Raw genomic sequence first — 22,489 nt, forward strand, 5'->3', positions numbered from 1 at the left:
TTCTTCCGGGCCTCCCACATGGGTGCCCACAGGGGCCCAAGGACTTGGACCATCCTCTGCTGCTTTCTCAGGCCATAGCAGAGAGATGGACCAGAAGTGGAGCAGCCAGGACTCCAACAGGTACCCATATGGGATGCCAGCATTGCAGGCTGGGGCTTTAACCCACTGCACCAAAGCACCAGCTCCTTCCTGGTTTACATTCTAATCCTTTATTGTTTCCATTTTTAGAATGTCCATACTAGAGAAACACGTGGATATACGATTTTAAAGCACATTCCAAGTAGAGGTTGACCAAACTTGGCCTTTTCTTTATCATCAGTATAAAGATCAAATCTGGAGCTCATCAGACTTCCAAGCATAAATGGCCCTCCACTGTTGCTTGCTTATTTGGTTCCTCTGTTCTTGAAAAGAACATGATAAATACTCACTTTCAGCGGAAACTGTTAAAACTGTCCCTATGTCTCATTTGTTTACAGCATAAAGTTTTTTTTTTCCTTAATCGTTCTAACTGAATAAGGCTCAATGAATACTGTAATTGAAAATGTATTTTAAATTTTTGTGATGAACTTAAAAAATACTACTGTAAATTATATCATTCCTGAATACAGACAACTTTATAGGTGGCTTTAAATAAATTTTATACTTCTGTTTGCAAACATACAAACAACAACACTCACTTTCAGGCAGACCAGAGCCAGATAAGCCCATACTTCAGCGTTGTAGTTGTTTAATGCATTGGCTTCAGAAAGAGCATCCTCAGCCTCGGTGAGCTCCTCCAGCTACACAGAAAAGGGAGAAGTTTGAGTAGGAAGTCGGAGTAGTTTCACTCAAGCCAGTCGGAATCAGCTTAACCACTACTTCCAAGTAACATTGGTGTATGTGACCTATACCAGTCATTTTTTATATTTTTTAGTTACTCTTTCTTCAAATGAAATCGAATGTAGTGGCACAGTATGTGAACAAATAAAAGCAGAACTACTCTGATTTAAAAGTCAGGCAGGGGAATCTGCAGCCCTGCATGCCAGGCTCTCACCTCACACTCTGTCCTCCTTCCTTCTACTGTCAGAAGTTAAAGTCCTATTTGCTTGTCAAAATACTATTTTCTAGAAATACTCCTTTCTCATTATATCCGTTAACAGCCCAAACGTGAGCAATCAATGCAGTATTTAGAGACTCTAGTGTGCTCTGGGCATACAGAGAACATTACTACTTCCTAAAACTGTTGTTAGCTTGCTTTGTAAAATCTTCGAAAGGCCAAATGAATAGGGCTCTCTCAAAAGTAGCTCATCATTTCTGTTTTAAAAGAAGAAAATAGGAGACAGTATTGTATCAAAATGAATTAAGCTGCTGCCCATAATACCTTCACATAATACCCTTCACTCAGCCCAACTTCCAAAGTGACCGCTGCAGCTGAGGGGACGGCCAAGTAGGGTCAGCAACATTGCAGGCAGAACTGTAAATTTCTTGTTAGAGGTGCCACCTGCCTTTACCTGGCCAGCTCTCCTCCCAGGCCAGCTAAGTAATGAAAGTCAACAGAGTGCCTTCCCCTAGGAGGTTCACACCTCCCTTAGGATATACCCCATGTGAAGAGATAGATAGGTCTGGGCCTCTTAACTTACAAGGCCTAAAGCCCAACAGATTATTACCAGGCCCCTTCTGTCAGGTTCTATTTGCCTCTCAATCAGAAAACTTAATTGTAGCTTAGACAGCACCTTTCTTAGCTCCTCTAATAATGACTCTGTCCTTTGTTCTAGACCCTGTCTAGCGCACTTGGGCCTCATTCCTTCGTAACCATAACCTCTACTCTACCACCAATGGCTCTACTTCCAACCTGTGTGTACTGATGGTCCTCTTCCCCACTTAATGCTGTATAATTGTTCAGACCTGGTTAATGCCACTCTTAGGATCATTGGTTACTATCCTCACCCTGTCTTTTATGACCTTGTCTAAATATGATCAGAGTTGGCGAACTTGGAAGGCTTCCATAGCCTTGGCAACTCATGACGACAGCCTAAGGTGGTTACTGGCGCCATAAACTAGAGTGTCACTGTGCACTTGCTCCTCATGTGGGATCTCTGTCCTTAATGTGCTGTCCATTTTGATTTAATGCTATAACTAGTACTCAAACAGTATGTTTCACTTTGTGTTTCTATGTGGGTGCAAACTGTTGAAATCTTTACTTAATATATACTAAATTGACCTTCTGTATATAAAGAGAATTGAAAATGAATATTGATGTGAGTGGAAGGGGAGAGGGAGCGGGAGAGGGGAGGGTTGCGGGTGGGAGGGAAGTTATGGGAGGGGGAAGCCATTGTAATCCATAAGCTGTACATTGGAAATTTATATTCATTAAATAAAAGTTAAAAATATAAAAAAAGAAGAAAATAGGAGACAGTATTGTATCAAAATGAATTAAGCTGCTGCCCACAATACCGGCATCCTTACTAGAATACCAGTTCAAGTCCTGGCTGTTCCACTTCTGATCCAGCTCCCTGCTAATGTGCCTGGGAAAGCAATGGAGTATGCCTTGAGTGCATAGGCCCTCTGACACCCATGTGGGAGACCCAGATGGAGTTCTAGGCTCCTGGCTTTGCCTGGCCCAACCCAAGCCATGGTTGCCATTTAAGGAACTACCAGATAAAAGACCTCTTTCTCTGACTTTCCCTCTCACTCTGTGTGTAACTCTTTTAAATAAATAAAATAAATCTTTATAAAAAAAGAATTATTTATTTGAAAGGCAGAGTTACAGAGAGAGAGACAGAAAGAGAGAGAAAGAGAGAAAAACAGAGATCTTCCATCCATTGGTTCACTCCCTAGATGGCTACAATGAATGGAGCTGGGCTGATCTGAAGCCAGAAGTCAGGAGCTTCTTCCAGATCTCCCACACGGGTGCAGGGGCCCAAGGATTTGGGGCCATCTTCAGCTGCTTTTCCAGGTTCGTTAGCAGGGAGCTGTACAAGAAGTGGAGAAGCCAGGACTCAAACCAGCGCTCATATGGGATGCCAGCATTGCAGGTGCCAGTTTTAACTGCTATGCCATAGTGCTAGTCCCATAAAGTAAATATTTTTAAAAATTAGTTTCTAGCCATTAAAAAAAGGATGGAAAATAGCATTTCAACTCTGCCTACACCTTGGGTCACACTTTTAAAAAAAAAAAAAGATTTATTTATTCATTTGAAAAAGTTAGAGAGAGAGAGAGAGAAAGAGAGAGAGATCTTCCATCCAATGGTTCACTGCCCAGTTGGCCACAGGTCAGGGCTGTGCAGATTTGAAGCCAGGAGCCAGGAGCTTCTTACCGGTCTCCCACGTGGTACAGGGGCCCAAGGACTTGGGCCATCTTCTGTTGCTTTCCCAGGTCATAGCAGAGAGCTGGATCGGAAGTGGAGTAGCCAGGACTCAAACTGGCACCCATATGGGATGCTGGCACTACAAGCAGCATCTTTACCTGCTATGCCACAACGCTGGCCCCCAGCTCACACTTTAAAGGTCTCTGAGACATTGATTCATTATTCAACCAAACTACATTTGCTGAGGAATTACTCTGGGTCAGGCAGAATGCTAGATTCTGAGAATATAAAAATAAATACAATATAATCCATGCCTTCCAAGAGCTCACTGAAAGGAAGGTAAAAAAATAAATGACAGAGGGAAATGGCTGACTACAGAACCCAGGAGGACCCAGCAACTATGGTGGGGAAAAGAGGAGCCAGCAAAAACAAACAAACAAACAAAAAACAAAAACAAGCTGAGAATGAGATGTCAGAGCGGAAGGTGTAGAAATGGAAGGATGGGGGGGGGGGCGGCACTGTGGCGTAGTGGGTAAAGGATACAGCCTGCAATGCCAGCATCCCTTATGGGCACCAATTTGGGACCTGGTTGTTCCACTTCCAATCCAGCTCTCTGCTATAGCCATGGGCCCCTGTACCCGCATGGGAGACCTGGAAGAAGCTTCTGGCTCCCTCTCTCTCTCTCTCTTTCTCTCTCTGTGTAACTCTGACTTTCAAATAAGTAAAGAAAAAATCTTTTAAAAAAAGAAAGAAATGGGACAGCACCGTGGTTCACTAGGCTAATCCTCCGCCTGCGGCGCTGACACACCAGGTTCTAGTCCTGGTTAGGGCGCCGGATTCTGTCCCGGTTGCTCCTCTTCCAGTCCAGTCTTTGCTGTGGCCCAGGAAGGCAGTGGAGAATGGTCCAAGTGCTTGGGCCCTGTACCCGCATGGGAGACCAGGAGGAAGCACCTGGCTCCTGGCTTCGGATTGGCGCGGTGTGCTGGACGCAGCGCACTGACCATAGCGACCATTTGGGAAGTGAACCAACGGAAGGAAGACCTTTCTCTCTGTCTCTCTCTCTGTCTAACTCTGCCTGTCCAAAAAAAAAAAAAAAAAAAGAAAAAGAAAAAGAAAAAGAAAGAAAGAAAGAAATGAGAAATGGAAGAATGGAGTGTAATATTGTGGAAGCCATGGAAGGGAGAGCCTTAGGAAGGAAGTGAACAATAGGGTTAAGTGCTGCAGAGACTTCTAAGAGCCCAGTGCACATTTGGAAATCTGCAAGTTTTGTTTTTTTTTTAAGATTTATTTTATTTATTTGAAAGAGTTACAGAAGGGAGAGAGAGAGAGAGAGAGGGAGAGAGAGAGAGAGAGAAAGAAAGAGAGGTCTTCCATTTTGCTGGTTCAATCCCCAAATGATCCCAACAGCCAGAGCTGAGCTGATTTGAAGCCAGAATCCAGGAGCTTATTTCAAGTCTCCCATGTAGGTGCAGGAGCCCAAGGACTTGGGCCATCTTCCACTGCTTTCCCAGGCCATAGCAGAGAGCTGGATCAGAAGAGGAGCAGCCAAGACTTGAATGGGTGCCTATAGGGGATACCGGTGCTTCAGGCTAGGGCTTTAACCTGCTGCACCACGATGCTGGCCCCTGAAAGTTTTTTTAATGATGTTTCAGTCAAGTGGTAGGGGATATATGACAAATTGCAATAAAGTGAAAGTTAATGGGACAGAGAAATGGAGAATTTACCAGTAAATAAATACATATATGACATGATTTCAACCTTATTAGTAAAAATGCAACTTTAGATACCTATCAACTTGGTAAATGATAATGTCCATTGTTGATGAGTAAAATAGATTATCACACTTTCTGGCAAAATATAAATAAGTATACAGCCTTTCTAGGAAACAAGGTGATACCATAATTTAAATATTAAAAATAATTTTAGGGCTGGCACCGTGGCTCAATAGGCTAATCCTCCACCTTGCGGTGCCGGCACACCGGGTTCTAGTCCCGGTTGGGGCGCTGGATTCTGTCCTGGTTGCCCCTCTTCCAGTCCAGCTCTCTGCTGTGGCCTGGGAAGGCAGTGGAGGATGGCCCAAGTGCTTGGGCCCTGCACCCGCATGGGAGACCAGGAGAAGCACCTGGCTCCTGGCTTCGGATCAGCGCGGTGCGCCGGCTGCGGAGGCATTGGAGGGTGAACCAATGGCAAAAAGGAAGACCTTTCTCTCTGTCTCTCTCTCTCACTGTCCACTCTGCCTGTCAAATAATAATAATAATAATAATAATAATAATTTTAGATTCTCTTAGGAACGTATTCTAAGGAAATAATGAGAGTTAAGTACAAAGATGATTATCCGAGGCCGGGACTGTGGTGTAGTGCGTAAAGCCAATGCCTGCAGAGCTAGCATCCCATATGGGCACCAGTTCAAGTCCCGGCTGCTCCACTTCATATCCAGCTCTCTGCTGTGGCCTGGGAAAGCAACAGAAGATGGCCCAAGTCCTTGGGCCCCTGCACTCGTGTGGGAGACCCGGAAGAAGCTCCTGGCTCTGGGCTTTGCATTGACTCAGCTTTAGCCATTGCAGCCATTTGGAGAGTGAACCAGTGGATGGAAGACTACTCTCACTCTCTCTGACTCTGCCTCCCTATAACTTTGACTTTTAGATAAACAAATAAATCTTTAAAAAAAAACATTGTCCAAGAATGTTTATTCCAACTTCGTTTAGAATGTATAATTGTACAAATGAATAAAATGTTCAATAATAAGTGACTGATCAAATAAATTTTGGTAGGTACATACACAGGTATATGCACATAATGTGACTAAAACATTGATGAAGCAAAGACTTCTTTGATACCTCAACTGTAGTTCTTATTAGTTTTTTTGGCTTTTATTTCTATCTATGAAAATATTTTTACAATATTCAAAATAAACAGAAGCATAACTTACACTAAACAGTTGGTATAGAGGTTTGTTGTACTTTTGACAGTGCTTCCAGGTTTCTTTTTTTTTTTTTTTAAGATCTATTTATTTATTTGAAAGGCAGAGTTATGGAGAGGTAGAGGCTAAGAGAGAGATCTCCCATCCGCTGGTTCCCTCCCCAGATGGCCACAGGGGCTGGAGCTGCACCAATCTGAAGCCAGGAGCCAGGAGCTTCTTCTGGGTCTCCCACTCCCTCTCCCATCCCATTCACATCAAGATTAACTTTCAATTATCTTTATATACATAAGATCAATTTCGTATATACTAAGTAAAGATTTCAACAGCTTGCACCCACACAGAAACACAAAGTATAAAGTATTGTTTGAGTACTAGTTTTACTGTTAATTCACATAGTACAACACATTAAGTACAGAGATCCTACATGAGGAGTAAGTGCACAGTGACTCCTGTTGTTGGTTTAAAAATTGACACTCTTATTTATAATGTCAGTAATCACCTGAGGCTCTTGTCATGAGCTGCCAAGGCTATGGAAGCCTCTTGAGTTCACCAACTCTGATCTTATTAGACAAGACCATAGTCAAAGTGGAAGTTCTCTCCTCCCTTCAGAGAAAGGCACTTCCTTCTTTGATGGCCCATTCTTTCCGCTGGGATCTCACTCACAGAGATCTTTCATTTAAGTCATTTTTAAAATTTTTTTTATTTTTTGCCACAGTGTCTTGGCTTTCCATGCCTGAAATACTCTCATGGGCTTTTTAGCCATATCCAAATGCCTTAAGGGCTGATTCTGAGGCCAGAGTGCTGTTTAGGACATCTGCCATTCTGAGTCTGCTGTGTATCCTGCTTCCCATGTTGGATAGTTCTCTCCTTTTTAATTCTATCAGTATTAGCAGACACTAGTCTTGTTTATGTGATCCCTTTGACAATCCTATTATTATGATCAATTATGATCTGAAACTGATCACTTTGACTAGTGAGATGGCATTGGTACATACCACCTTGATGGGATTGGATTGGAATCCTCTGGCACGTTTCTAACTCTACCATTGGGGTAAGTCCAACTGAGCATGTGTCGAAGGTTTTCGTGAGATTTCTAAAGGATGTTTTATTTTTCTAGTAAAGATTGACTTTCAGTTCTTTGAACAACTTTGAAGAGCAACCTTTAATTAGAGCAGAATGTCCTGGTTGTCATCCCACAATCACTGCAAACCCTCAGGGTGCACGGGGAAACAAGGAATCAAGGTCACCTGTATGCACAGCCTAGTCTCAAGCCTTTGTTTTCTTACCCGGTAACAGGCGATTCCCAGTCCTAGCCAGGTAAGGCATGAAGGTGATCTTTTACAGACTTGCATGTACGTTTTCTTAGCCTTTTCATACTGTAAAAAAAAGCACCACTAAACTACTACTCTTCTGGAAGCCTCAAACACTAGGATTTAAAAAGTGAGGGTAATAATGATGGGATCTCTGATAGCTGCACTCCAGAACCATCCAAGTTCTTTTTAAAGATTTATTGATTTATTTATTGAAAAGGCAGAATGACAGTGGTTGAAAGAAAAGGGACACACATACACACAAACACACATAGAGAGAGGGAGAGAGAGGGAGGGAGGGGGAGGGAGGGAGGAGAGAGAGAGAGAGAGAGAGAGAGAGAGAGAGAGAGAGAGAGAGAGAGAGAAATCTTCCATCTTCACTCCTCAAATGGCCACAATAGCCAGGGCTGGGCTAGGCCAAAGCCAGGAGCCAGGAAGTACATCCTGGTATACCATGTGTGGCAGGGGTTCAAGGACTTGTGCCATCTTCCCAGTGCTCACCCAGGTGCATTATTATCAGGGAGCTGGATAGGAAATGGAGCACCTGGGACTCAAATGGGTGCTCTAATACGTGATACTGGTGTCACAAGCAGCAGCTTAGCCTGCTATGCCACAACAACCAGCTCTCAGAACAATCTAAGTTCAATGAGTCTTTGGATTATATTTTTACATCTAATCTAGGGGAGCTGTCACCAGAAGACTGAAGAGAGGAGATGGACAGATCAAATAGTTGAAGCAAGGAGTTAGCATATTGCAAGTTCTGGGCAACCACAATGACTATCTGAATGCCACCTAGACTTTACGGAGCACGCTCTTCTGCTTAAAAGTGACAGCATGTGGTAGAATGATAGACACTGAATCTCTGGACTAAGAGGCACACCTAAGGTAGCTTCATCATCCTGCTAGTCTCCTTCCCTTGTTGTACAAGTTCAGTCTTGGAGGTTCTCAGCAGTACGGAATACACATAGAAAAATCCAAAAAGCAAACATTAAAAGAAGTAACCCTCACAGGATTAATTATTGTATTATATTCCAGTGTCAACCATGGATCTATAGCACACCTCATTAAATAGCCCAAGAACTGCTTGCCTATTTGACTGCCTAACTTAGAAGCGCCGTGAAGATGTGGCTTTCAATGAACATCAGAAAGAAATTTTTCCCTTATTTACTTCACTGCAGTGGTATAGTAATTTCCCTCAAGCCTGTGTAAGCCTTTCCATCAACACATTATAAGCCATTGTACATACTTGATATCACTGTTTATTTATATATCAAAAAGAAAGAGAACTGGGGGTTTGGGGATGAAGGGGTAAAATGAAATCAGACCAGCAGCAGGGAGTCAAAAGTCCTTTTGGAGAATGATGATAATTTTTACAGTTGGATGAGTCTATGATGCTTTATTCTACTACCGTTTTACTTTGAAATTTTCCATCCGTAATAGAAAGTATTTTTTCCCTAAAAGCTTTGAGGCTGTCCTAAAATATGGAAGGGATTACTAAAGAGTCAGGCCAAGGTTCCCTCTGGAATGGAGATAGCTAGATTCAACATAACCCTTTGTGTTGAGGAAGTTTGGAGGAGTCCTTTCGAGGCTGATGACACTGTCTGCTAAGTCAAGTTAAGAATTGTTTCTACTATTGCAAATTAAATTTTAGCCAAAATAGCATTTGCTGAGTTCTTTTTAGTAGTATAATGGATAAAACCACAAACTTTGTTTTTTTACAGCCTGGTTTTGAATCCTGCGTCCACTAATTACTAGTTATCTGATATTAGGCAAGTCAGTTTACCTTTGGATATAAAAGTATCAATATCATACTGCTCCTTTTAGTCAGCACCGATGGATGTTAATACTGGAATGACAATCAGGCCCGGCCACGGCCTGATTTACACTTCCTCCCCTCCTCTACCCCTCACCTCTTTCTCCTCCAGATAGATGAGCCCCAGTCGCAGGAAGATGAAGTGCATCTCAGAAGCATCCACCACAAAGCTAATGGTTCGCTCATAGCAGGCTTTGGCTTCAGCATGATTTCCACTCAGAAAATAGAGATGGCCCTTCAAGCCCCAGACATTAGGGTTCTGAGAAAATGAAAAACAAGTAGTACATAGGATGAGATGGTATTTAAAAGCACGTTAAGAACCTTTGGTTAGCACTTTAAAGTTACTAAGTTTGGATTGTTTGTTTCTAATTGCACTCCGGACAAGTCCCATTAATTGCATTGGGAGGCAATTCTGTAGATCTGTCTGCTCTTTTACTTTCTTACACTCTTCAAAGCCATTTTGTCTTTGGGGTAAATATTAAGAAAAACAGTCAAGCCTTACCATGATAGTGTTCCCAGTAAGAAAACAGAAGCTAAAAACCTGAAATCGCATTCTATGGTAAACAGTTATCTTCCTCTCTTTCTCTGCCCTTTGGAAAGTCATTACTTAAGGAAAAAAAATGGAACGGTACAGATAGAAGAGTTTACTGATAGGTGAAGAGCTCCACATCTCGGGTCACAAAATTCATCTGTGATATAATCATCACCACCTTCAATACAGCCTGCTCATCCCTTCTGCAGACTCATGAGGCTGTAGCAAAGTCTTTACCAGGTAGTCCATCTGGGCTGCCAGTTGAAGATATTCCTCTGTCTTGGCAAAGTCCTTCTTGAGAAGGTGTGTCTGGGCAAGCACCAAGTAGTACTCACAGCTGGGGCCTCCTTGTGGACATAGCACCTCATGTGCAAGAGCTCTGTGCATATACTGCAGGGAAAATCAGATTACAGGAAACACATAAACGGCTGCATTGTGTCAACCCCATGGCTTTTGTGGTTGAAGGATTCTGTCTCTAATAAAACAAAAGGAAAATGTTCTAGAATGATCATGCCCAACTTCAAGGGGTTAAAGGTAAATAATAAACATCTCGCACTCCCTGATTCCATTACCAGCTCCTCACTTGGTCACCAAATGGGGACATTTCCAGGTGAATACACTGCAGTATCACACAACTCTGGTCTTGCTGGCCATCTTCCCAGGTGAGGCTTACACTGCACTTACTCTGCAGCAGACAAGGCATTCACTAACCACCCCGTTTACACATGAGGGAACATTCTCAGGCAAACGTCACATTGTAAGGAGACATACGGTAAGGCAAATCTTCCTTTCTAAAATTTCAGACAGGGATTTTGGAAATACAGATGTATGTTTTCTTTTTTTTGCTTGTTTGTTTTTCAGATTTATTTATTTGAAAGGCAAAGTTACAGAGAGGCAGAGGCAGAGAAACAGAGGTCATCCATCCGCTGGTTTACTCCCCAAGTGGCTGCAATGGCTGGAGGTGTGCTGATCTGAAGCCAGGAGCCAGGAGCTTCTTCCGGGTCTTCCACCAAGGTGTAGAAACCCAAGGACTTGGGCCATCTTCCACTGCTTTCCCAGGCCATAGCAGAGAGCTGGATTGGAAGTGGAGCAGCCAGGACCTGAACCGGTGCCCATATGGGATTCTGGCTCTGCAGGCAGTGACTTTACTTGCTACGCCACAGTATAATACCCAGATGTATGTTTCTGAAGCACCTCCAAACACGTGCTATACTTCACACTATCCTTTTTTTTTTTCTTTTAATTCTTCAAAGGACCTACATTATTTGACAAAGTCATTCATAATTGGTAGGCAGAAGGGAAACCCTTCTTATCTTCTTACCATGTCCGCATCTCAGCCTATAATGTTGAAACTCACACTAATACTAGGGGGACGGAAACATTGGGAGAAGTGACGACAGCTCTTCCCTCTGCCTTCTGGCTCACTTACCCAGAAGGATAATGACTTATAATTGGGAAGGGTTAATGTGTTAGAGGCTCCTGATTAATGGGGCCCAATCCCACCTAGTACATAATCCTTGCCCTTTCTTGAGCTTGCCTGCCCTCAAGTGGAGCATGTGTTTGCAGGATCAGGGCCAATTCTCTTGGCTTGTGAATCTTGCTCCCTCTCCTACTGTGTGCTCATGGATATACTTCTTGTTTCCCATCTGGTGGGTTGACCTTGTAGGATGCTCTTCTCTGAGAGGAGACAGTTCTCCAGCTGTTCCACTTGTGACTGAATAGGTAAGTCTAAAATGGGACCAGACTCTCCAGTCTAGTTCTACCAATAAAAATAACAATATATATATTTATATATAAATAACAATATGTAATATATATTATATATATTTACATATATAACAATATTTTTATCCCTCCCCCTCCATATAGCACTGTGTATGTTTCTAACTGGTTCAGAACCTGGAAGGGAAGGAGGGTATAATCACACCCTTGGGAACCCCTAAAACTCTTATGAGTTCCCATAATACAGTGACACCAGGAAACGTGTGACCTAAGAGTCTGGTTTTCCTCTGCTGAAATCTAAAGGGAGCAGACTTACAGTGAGGTTCTCTGATGCTATCTGCATGAAATGGTTCCTATTTGCATCTTCTTACCACTGGCTTAGGATGCACTCTCAAAAGCATATTTGATTCCTGCTTCACACATATTTCAGCTCTCAAAAATACCAGCATGGACAGAATAAGTTGTTCTCTAAATCTTTCCATTTACTTTCCCGTTTCCAAGTATTCTGACCTGCACAGCATTGACTTTCATCAGGAAGCGAATGGTCTCCATGAAGATGGTGGTGGGAGCTTGGGAGACACCGAAGTAAGGGCTGGCATGCAGAAAGGCCGATGAGTCTTGACCTTTTGATGCTTCTGAAAATATTATATTTGAAGGACAGAAGGTTACTTGTAAAGAAAAATATCAAAGGCTCAGACACACTAATGTACCAGGGAGAGTATTCCGATCTAATACATGAGAGAGATGATCTGGAGAGCACTAGGCTATCTCTAACAACAGTCCCCCAAAAGGAGAACTCAAACACTGGCAAGGGAAACCTACCGGTGGTTCAAAACCAAAGTTGCAACCAAATGAAAGGGTTTTTAAAAGTATTCACATCTCTCTGAATATGAAACATAATTTAGAGATATTCTGAAGACAAAGGATCATTAGAAAAGTCTTGGATGTAGTTGGCTGCTTCTCTGAACTAAATAAAAAATCCTTGCTTATTCAAAGAACTACATCACTGAGCTTGGGTTTCAAGTGATCAGCGCAATGTGACGAAATATAGGCAACAGGACAGATTAACTTCAAACGAGTTTAGATTGCCATTTTTATTAGAGTTTTCATCACTGTATAATCTGTTTATGCTCTTCTTTCAAAAAGAAATCTTTACTCCTAGGTACCTTTTTTTCCTGATATCTCTTTAAGAAATGTGTTGGATGTTTTTAGACCCACTGTTGGATCCTGAGGTTGTGCACCCAAAATGGGTTCTTGTGATTCAGATTGTAGTTTGGAGGATTCTTCAAGAAATTCATCGAGAATAGATAATGCAGGTCCTGGAGCTAAATAGATTAAATTATAAGTTAGAGCTTACATTGGGTAGTAAAAGGTTATTACAGAATATAAAATTTGCAAAGCATGAGAAACATATTTCTTAAATATTGCATGAAGGATGCAATTATTTGGTTAACTTTATATTTATGAGTAATTTAAAGAGTACAAACTTCTGTTGTGGCCTCCCTGCCCCAGTACTGCCAGCTCAAGTCATGATAATGTCCAACAGATCCCTATTACAAAAGTTACTTCCTAAAATCAGAATCTCAAGAATCTAGATAATAAGATTCATACATTCTCAAAAAGACAAATACCACATATCTTCCCTGGTCTGTGCTAACAAAGTACAAAAACAATATAATGTATGGGTGAAACTGACATTTTGAGGATTATTGTTAATAGCCTATGTCTCTACTGTTGAGGAACAGTTTTTTTTTTTTTTTCTTCTGACTGTTTGTTGAATTGTTTACTTGGTGGAGGGCTAATCTTATGATTATAAAATAAACTGAAGGTATGTTATTGTAAAAATTAAGAGAATAAGAAAGGGAGGAGAGAGGGTAGGAACATGGGCAGGAGGGAGGGTAGCATGGCAAGTATCATGATACTCCTAAATCTGCATATATGAAATACACAAAATTTGGTCACCTAACATAAATTTTAAAAAAGATTCATATATTTTTTAAAAGATTTATTTTATTTATTTGAAAGACAGAGTTGCAGAGAGATTTTTCCATGTGCTGGTTTACTTATCAAATGGTCGCAACAGCCAGGGTTGGGACAGATTGGAGCCAGGAGCTTCATCTGGGTCTTCCACGGGGGTGCATGGGCACAAGCACTTGGGACATCTGCTGCTTTCCCAGGTGCATTATCAGGGAGTTGGATTGTAAGTGGAACAGCTGGGACTCAAACAAGCACCAATAAAGGATGCTAGCAATGCAAATGACAGCTTTACCCGCTACATAACAGAGCCAGTCCCAAGATTCATATATTTTTGGATACCATTAAAGCCACTAAAGGACAGGAACTCTATTCACCTTATCTCTATGGTCAAATAATAGTAATAATCACATAAATAGCTATATTTGAACATGTCTACATGTTTTGTGCTAAAGACTTTAATGTATAATCTCATTTATTTTTCAGAACATTACATTGTTTTTATTACTCTCCTTTGAAAAAGGGAGTTGTAGCAGTTTAAGCTGCCACTTGGTACATCTGCATCCCTTACTGGAGTGCCTGGGGGTGGTAGAAACTCAACTGAGCCATTACCACTGACTCCTAGCTTCTACCTTGATGTGAAGCTGAATTCAGGTACCAGAGCAGAGAACACTCAATCTGGGATGCAGGCATCTTAAACACTAGGCTAAATGCTCATTCCAGTAGTAGAATTCTAGAGAAAAGATGTACAGTTCATTTTGAAAGAGAACTAACTGGTCTTGGACATTAACCTGAATTAGGGATGGGAGAAAAGTTCAAGAAAGAAAGAGGTAGCAAGGATGCCTTTGAGATTATAAACTTGACGCTTGATATAATGATGGACAGTCAATTTGGGATATGAGGAGGTAAATTTACTATTACAAAAATCCAATTACTGGATTTTAAAGGGGTATCAGGGGACTATAGAAATACGAAAGTTAACAGCAATGAAACAGAAACTGTGATGATCGATGAGCTCTTACAAGGTTAGACTGCATTATTAGAAAATGTTTGTATCTAATGAGTGTGACCAGAATGAGAAAACAGCAAAGGAAACAAAAGCTGCTTGAGATGTAGGAGGCACTCTAACATGGATTTCAGGAAGGAGACAGTGGAATACTATAGACTGACCAGTGAACAACAACTGATGACCATTAACAGAAAGAATCAATATTCACCTTTTCTGAGGTATAATTTACATATAATAAAGTGTTCCCTTTTAAGTACACAGTTCAATGCATTTTTAAAAAAGATTTGTTTATTTGAAAATCAGAGCTACACAGAGAGAGAAGGAGAGACACAGAAAGATCTTCTTTCCACTGGTTCACTTCCCAAATGGCCACAATGACTAGGGCTGGGCCAGGCTGAAGCCAGGAGCCAGGAGCTTCCTCTGGGTCTCCCATGTGGTGCAGGGGCCCAAGCACTTGGGCCGTCTTCTGCTGCTTTCCCAGGTGCATTAGCATGGATGAGAAGTGGAGCAGCCAGGACATGAACTGGCACCCATATGTGATGCTGGCATTGCAGGCGGCAACTTTACCCACTATGCCACAACCCTGGCCCCCATAAATAACATTTGATAATAACTTTTTGTACTAAGTACAATGACTTTACTATTAATCCAGTTTGTTTGCCTTTACGAATAGTTTTCCTTTTATTGCCAAGTAGTGTTTTATTGTGTAGGGCTTTTTTTTTTTAAATGTTCACTCATTTAAGCATAATTAATTTGTTTACACTTTCTTTTTGAAATTACAAATTAAGCTGCTATGAATATTTGTGTACAAGTTTTTGTGTGGACAAAAATTTCATTTCTCTAGGATAAATGTTCAGGATTGTGATTGTGGGGTTGTTTGGTAAATGTACATTCAGCTTGACAAAAAATGTATAAACCATCTTCCACAGTTCTACAGTTCCACATTTCCACAATTCCTAGCTCTGGCTCCTGACTCCAGCTTTCTGCTACTGCAGATCCTAGGAGGCAGTACTGATGGCTTAAGTAATTGGGTTCTGGCAAGCCATGTGGGAAATCTGGGGGCCGGTGCTGTGGCATAGTGGGTAAAGCTGCCGCCTGCAGTGCCAGCATCCCATATGGGCGTCAGTTTGAGTCCCGGTTGCTCCACTTCCAATCCAGCTCTCTGCTATGGCCTGGGAAAGCAGTGGAAGATGGCCCAAGTTCTTGGGCCCCTGCAACTTTGTGGGAGACCTGGAGGAGGCTCCTGGCTTTGGATCGGCACAGCTCTGGCCATTGTGATCATCAGAGGAGTGAACCAGTGAATGGAAGACCTCTCTTTCTCTCTCTCTCTCTCTCTCTCTCTCTCTCTCTCTCTCTCTGCCTCTGCCTGTCTGTAACTCTGCCTTTCAAATAAATAATAAATCTTTAAAAAAAAACATGAATAATAAAGCAAGCTTTCCTTAGCTGCTTAACATACTAACAGCCCATAATAGTCATTTGCCTGCCTGTTGCATAGTAAATTCCTATGCCCTAATAGTCTTTGCTCAAAATCTGCTATCTTTGTAGATCCTCCAGTAAAACCAGACAGAACCAGTTGCCCCCAAAATTGTGTCTGGAGTCTGCACAAAGCAATTCAGAAAGACCAGAGTCTTGTCTTTGTTAGTGTTACATGACAGACCTCTTCGGCAGCCATCTTTGAACACCCCCAGCATGTGCAGTGACTTTCCCTAGCTCTTCTGCACCTGTTATGTTCAGTTAGTTTCACCCTGCTAGCCTCATCTACCCCAGCTTCGTAAATTCCCCAAACCCCTTCTGAACAACCAGATGGATTTGGGTTTTGTTATGCTCTCCACTCCTTCATCTTTGTACAAGCCTTTGATAAAACTTCTCTTTCAAGGAAGATGCAGCATCTGGTAATTTTCGGAAGATCGTGTGCAGGTGGGGTGAGTCTACTCTGGGATGGCTAAGAGGCACCAAAACACAGACAGGAGAAGTAGGTCCTAGCTATCCACAGCACAGTGGGGCGACTATAGTTCACACGTATACAGTATGCATTACACACTGTATAAAAAGTTGGAAGACAGGTGATGGTAGCCTCCAAACATAAAGAAAATATAATGAAATAGAAATGTTAACTGCCTGATTTGATCAGTTAACATTATATACATGTATTAAAATATTGCTCTGTATCCCATAAAAATTTACAAATATTACATGTTACATTTTGAATATGCATAAAAAGATTAATGCACACATGCAAAAAATACATATTTAATACATTAGAATGACTGATTTCCTAACGTGAAGGAAAAGTATAGCAATGAAGAATGGATATGGCCGGCGCCGTGGCTTAACAGGCTAATTCTCCGCCTTGCGGCACCAGCACACTGGGTTCTAGTCCCGGTTGGGGCGCCAGATTCTATCCCAGTTGCCCCTCTTCCAGGCCAGCTCTCTGCTATGGCCTGGGAGTGCAGTGGAGGATGGCCCAAGTCCATGGGCCTTGCACCCGCATGGGAGACCGGGAGAAGTGCCTGGCTCCTGGCTTTGGATCAGCACAATGCGCCGGCCACAGCGGCCATTGGAGGGTGAACCAATGGCAAAAAGGAAGACCTTTCTCTCTGTCTCTCTCTCACTATCCACTCTGCCTGTCAAAAAAAAAAAAAAAAAAAAAAAAAAAAAAGAATGGATAGGGGCTGGCAAGTCACTACCTGAGATGCCAGCATCCTATATGGGCTCCAGTTGGAGTACCAGTTGTGTCACTTCTGATTCAGCTCCCTGCTATGGCCTGGGGAAGCAGTAGAAGATGGCCCAACTCCTTGGGCCCCTGCACCCACATGGGAGACCCGGAAGAGGATCCTGGCTTCTGACTTCGGATCGGTGCAGCTCCGGCTGTTGAGGCCAATTGAGGAGTGAACCATCAGATCCATCAGATGGAAGACCAATCTCTCTCTCTCTCTCTCTCTCTCTCTCTCTCTCTCTCTCTGCCTCTCCACTCTCTGCATAACTCTTTCAAATAAATCTTTAAAAAAAAAAAAGCAATATTTAGAAGGAGCCTCTCTTGTTATCCTGAAATAACTCAATATTCCACCTACTCATTCATCTAACACTGAGTGCTTTTGCTGTGTGCCAGAACTTATTCATAGGGTCAGTAATTTTCCCAATAGCCACTCATCATCGCCATACCCTGACCTTACCTGCTGGGGCTTCTGTCTTGAATGCTGTAGCAGAAGAACCATTTGTGGCTCCCCAAGGGATCAAAACAGATTCTATTTTCCTTGCTTCTTCAACATACTCTACAGCACCAGTGCTCTTTTGCTTTGATACTTGTGTCTGAACCATTCGTGCCTGAAGCTGTTTGGAGGCCTCATGAAATGCCATTTCCATTCGAATATCATTATTTTGAATTTCATAGTACAAACCTGAGTAAAGAATGATGTTGACATTTATATGGCAAATTTTCCACGATCATATGATAAAGAATTGTTCATTTCACTTATTTTTCCTATATCTTTACTAAAATTTAAGAATTATGGCCGGCGCCGCGGCTCACTAGGCTAATCCTCTGCCTTGCGGCGCTGGCACACCGGGTTCTAGTCCCGGTCGGGGCACCGATCCTGTCCCGGTTGCCCCTCTTCCAGGCCAGCTCTCTGCTGTGGCCAGGGAGTGCAGTGGAGGATGGCCCAAGTCCTTGGGCCCTGCACCCCATGGGAGACCAGGAGAAGCACCTGGCTCCTGCCATCAGATCGGCGCGGTGCGCCGGCCGCAGCGTGCCTACCGCGGCGGCCATTGGAGGGTGAACCAACGGCAAAGGAAGACCTTTCTCTCTGTCTCTCTCTCTCTCACTGTCCACTCTGCCTGTCAAAAAAAAAAAAATTTAAGAATTACAGGGGCCAGTGCTGTAGCACAGGTTAAGCCACTATCTGCAGTGCTGGCATCCCATACGGGCACCAGTTCAAGTCCTGGTTACTCCACTCTGATCCAACTCCCTACTGATGTGCCTGGGGAAGCAGTAGAAGATGGCCTGTGTGCTTGGGCCCTTAACATGCATATGGGAGACCCAGATGGAGCTCCTGGATCCTGGCTTTGGCCTGGCACAGTTCTGGCTGTTGCAGCCATTTGGGGAGTGAACAAGCAGATGGAAAACAGATATCTGTCTCTCTGCCTCTCTGTCTGTCTCTCTCTCTCTCTCTTTCTCTCTCTCCCTGTAACTCTGAGTTTCAAATAAATAAATCTTAAAAAGAATTATTGAAGAATAGTCAAGAAAAGAGATCATCTTAAATTGGAAAAACATACAGTCAGATCACAGGAAAATATTATACCAAGCAAAGTCCAGGCAACAACACTGGTGGGTTCCAAGCAAGTGGCATCCTCAAAAAAAATTTCTGCTTGCTCGTAGTTCTCCATCATGACAGCCAGGACACCACACAGCAACAGGCTGAGAAGAGACCACTAATACGATTAACAACATGGTCCCATGCCACACTGTGGGACCAAGACAATTGTATGTAGAAGCTCATCTGCTCCTCCTCATTCCCCACCTTCCTCCCACCTATACCTGTGGATATGACTTTCGTTGAGTGATAGGGCTTTCCGAAAACACTCTTGTGCTTTAATATTGTCTTCAGTTAGCAGGCAGAAGGCACCATAGTCTATCCAGTGATCTAGGTTCTGGGGCTCACGGACCAACCTCTAGGCACACATAGCATCAAGACAGCCGTGGTTATTGTGACATTGTATCCTATTTTTAAATTCATATAATATTAACACAGTGAGCATGCCACAAATACTGTAAGTCCAATGAAAATAGAAGCCATGATTTATTTTTTGTTTCCCACTGAATCCCAAATGCTTAGCACAATCATTACTCTTGCTTGTAGGAGGGCAGCAAAGAAAATCTTTTGAAATACTTTGAAAATTGAATCCTCAAGCCATTTCTTCCTGCTGTATGTCACCTCAAACTAATCTAATACCTCAGGAGCCTAGAGATTCACTTTATTTTATGTCAACCACACACAGTCATTTCTTCGCTACTTCTGAGATGGCAAGTAAAATTTATCTACAAATCTAAAAAAAAAAGAAACCCACCCCAAAATGAGTGAAAACTGTAAATATTCCTTAAAGAAATGAAAGAAGACATAAATAAATGGAAAGAGATTCCACATTCATGGATTGGAAGATTTAAGATTTATCTGTCGTTAAGATGTCAACACTATGCAAAACAATCTACAGATACAAAATAGTCCATATCAAAATACTTAGAATTGGACATATAATTGCCATATGTCACAGAAAATTATTCTTATACACATACCAAAAATAATTCAAAACTACCTAAAAGATGCTTATACACAAGTGTTACTGAGTTGTTTTTTTTGTTGTTGTTGTTTTTGTTGTTGTTTTTTTTTTTGACAGAGTGGATAGTGAGAGAGAGAGACAGAGAGAAAGGTCTTCCTTTTTTGCCGTTGGTTCACCCTTCAATGGCCACTGCGGCCGGCGCATCATTCCGATCCGAAGCCAGGAGCCAGGTGCTTCTCCTGGTCTCCCATGTGGGTGCTGGGCCCAAGCACTTGGGTCATCCTCCACTGCACTCCCGGGCCATAGCAGAGAGCTGGCCTGGAAGAGGGGCAACCGGGACAGAATCCGGCGCCCCAACCGGGACTAGAACCTGGTGTGCCGGCGCCACAAGGCAGAGGATTAGCCTGTTAAGCCACAGCACCAGCCCAGAGTTTTTAATATTCTAAATATAAATCCTTTGTCAGGTACAAGTTTTGGAAAAATTTTCTCCGGATTTGTACTTTTTCTTTTCCTTCTCATGTCTTTGGCAGAGCAAGAATGTTTAATTTTGATGAAGTTCCATCTATCACATTGATATGTATTGATCATGCTTTAATGTCACATCTAAGAAATCTTTGCCTAACTCCAGGTCAAGATTTTCTCCTGGGGCCAGTGCCGTGGCACAGTAGGTTAATCCTCTGCCTGCGGCACTAACATCCCTTTTGGGCCCTGGTTCTAGTCCTGGCTGCTGCTCTTCCAGTCCAGCTCTCTGCTATGGCCTGGGAAAGCAGCGGAGGATGGCCCGGCCACTGTACCCGCATGGGAGACTGGGAGGAGGCACCTGGCTCCTGGCTTCAGATCAGCTCAGCTCTGGCCAATGTGGCCATTTGGGGAGTGAACTAACAGAGAGAAGACCTCTCTCTCTGTCTCTCCCTCTCACTGTCTGTAATTCTACCTCTCAAATAAATAAATAAAATCTTTTTAAAAAAGATTTCCTGCTACGTCTCTTCTAAAAGTTTAATAGTCTTAGGTTTACATTTTCATCTATAATCCATTTGGAGCTGATTTTTGTAAAATGTTCACAGCTTAAATTGAGGCTTATTTTTTTTAAATATATGGATTATCAATTATTCTAACACCATGCCTTTTACATTGCCTATTATACCTTTGTCAAAAATCAAATAATTGGGGCCGACACTGTGGTGCAGCGGGTTAACATCCTGGCCTGAAGTGCCGGCATCCTATATGGGTGCTGGTTTGAGACCTGGCTGTTCCACTTCCTGTCTAGCTCTCTGCTGTGACCTGGGAAAGTAGTAAAAGATGGCCCAAGTCCTTGGGCCCCTGCACCCTCATGGGAAGACCTGGAGGAAGCTCCTGGCTTCGGATCAGCACAGCTCCAGCCGTTGCAGCCAATTGGGGAGTGACCCATCAGATGGAAGACCTCTGTCTCTGTCTCTGTCTCTCCTCTCTCTGTGTAACTCTGACTTTCAATCAAATCGTTTTTGCGGGCATATTTTTGACTGTTTTATTGATCTGCTGTCTACCCTTTCACCAATCAAATTTTATTTTAAATAATCAAAAACTATTTATGGCTATATTTGACAAATAATAGGAACAACAATCACTGAGAAGATGTTCAATCACCTCTTCATAATATACTGCTGCCATTTCAAAGTTCTCATTGACTTCTGCTTCAAATGCAAAGAGTCGAAGCTGTTCACTGCTAGTGGGTATGGTTGAAATAGCTCCTTGGACATCATCTGGCATGGTCTTGAAAATATCAAGATGTTAAGCAGACAAAATGAAGGAATTATAAGTAAATACTAAATATAAACCAGATTTGGCAGAGTTTCATTTACCCTAGCAGTTTCGATGCCTGCATCCCATATCTGAACACCTGGGTTCAATTTCCAAATACTGTAGCTCCTGACTCCAACCTCCTGCCGATCCAGACGCTGGGAGGCAGCAGTGAAGGCTCAAGAAATTGAATTCCTGCTACCCATGTGGGAGACCCAGATTGTAGTCCTGTTTAAGCAGTGGATGGAAGCTCTGTGTATATATGCCTGTCTCTTTCTCTTTTTCTCTCTCTCAGTTTCTCAAATAAATAAATACATATTTTAAAAAAAATCCAGAGGAGAGGGATTGGCATGGCACAGCAGGTTAATCTGTGACACCAGCATCCCATATCAGAGTGCCCATTCAAGTTATAGCTACTCTACTTCCTTTCCAGCTTCCTGTTAATGTGCCTGGGAAGGCATGGAAGATGGTCCAAGTACTTGGGCCCCTGGCACCAATGTGGGAAACCAGGACTGAGTTCCTGGCTCCTAGCGTCAGTTTGGTCCAGATCTGGCTATTACAGACGCCTGCAAAGTAAACCAGCAGAGGGAAGATCTCTGTCTCTCCCTCTCTGTTATGCTGACTTTTAAATAAATAAATAATAAGTAAATCTTTTTTAAAAAGTCAAGAAGTGAGATTCAGTCCGTCTCGGCAATACAGTAAAGGAATAAGAATGAACCAAGAGGGGAATTATCAAGGGTGAAATAGCTGAGCTATCTGAATACTAATAGTGTGAGCTCATGAAAGTGAGTAAAAATTGTTTACGGCAGAAATAATTCTCCTCAGGGAAATTAGAGTTCCTGTGCAGGTGGCCTCTGACCTCAAACAGCTTCC

The 22,489-nt window shown here is 42.5% G+C and overlaps 1 protein-coding gene across 7 annotated transcripts in view; it reads right to left on the reverse strand.

Annotated features, from left to right (window-relative positions):
* The window catches only part of CFAP70 (cilia and flagella associated protein 70), an 89,505-nt gene that overhangs the window by 8,267 nt on the left and 58,749 nt on the right, over nucleotides 1-22,489 (reverse strand). For 4 of the 7 annotated variants that reach the window (XM_062214700.1, XM_062214701.1, XM_062214698.1 and 1 more), the window contains exons 17-26: nucleotides 21,464-21,589; nucleotides 19,101-19,234; nucleotides 18,865-18,980; nucleotides 17,740-17,964; nucleotides 12,750-12,908; nucleotides 12,094-12,218; nucleotides 10,099-10,251; nucleotides 9,427-9,588; nucleotides 7,493-7,582; nucleotides 678-779 (exon numbers count right to left, since the gene is read on the reverse strand). In XM_062214700.1, coding sequence (XP_062070684.1) covers nucleotides 678-779; nucleotides 7,493-7,582; nucleotides 9,427-9,588; nucleotides 10,099-10,251; nucleotides 12,094-12,218; nucleotides 12,750-12,908; nucleotides 17,740-17,964; nucleotides 18,865-18,980; nucleotides 19,101-19,234; nucleotides 21,464-21,589 — 1,392 coding nt within the window. The remainder of the gene's footprint in view (nucleotides 1-677; nucleotides 780-7,492; nucleotides 7,583-9,426; nucleotides 9,589-10,098; nucleotides 10,252-12,093; nucleotides 12,219-12,749; nucleotides 12,909-17,739; nucleotides 17,965-18,864; nucleotides 18,981-19,100; nucleotides 19,235-21,463; nucleotides 21,590-22,489) is intronic. The other 3 variants (XM_062214703.1, XM_062214704.1, XM_062214702.1) reach the window with 3 other exon arrangements.

This window comes from Lepus europaeus, chromosome 17 (genome assembly GCF_033115175.1).
Source record: "Lepus europaeus isolate LE1 chromosome 17, mLepTim1.pri, whole genome shotgun sequence".
NCBI classification, from domain to species: Eukaryota; Metazoa; Chordata; class Mammalia; order Lagomorpha; family Leporidae; genus Lepus; species Lepus europaeus.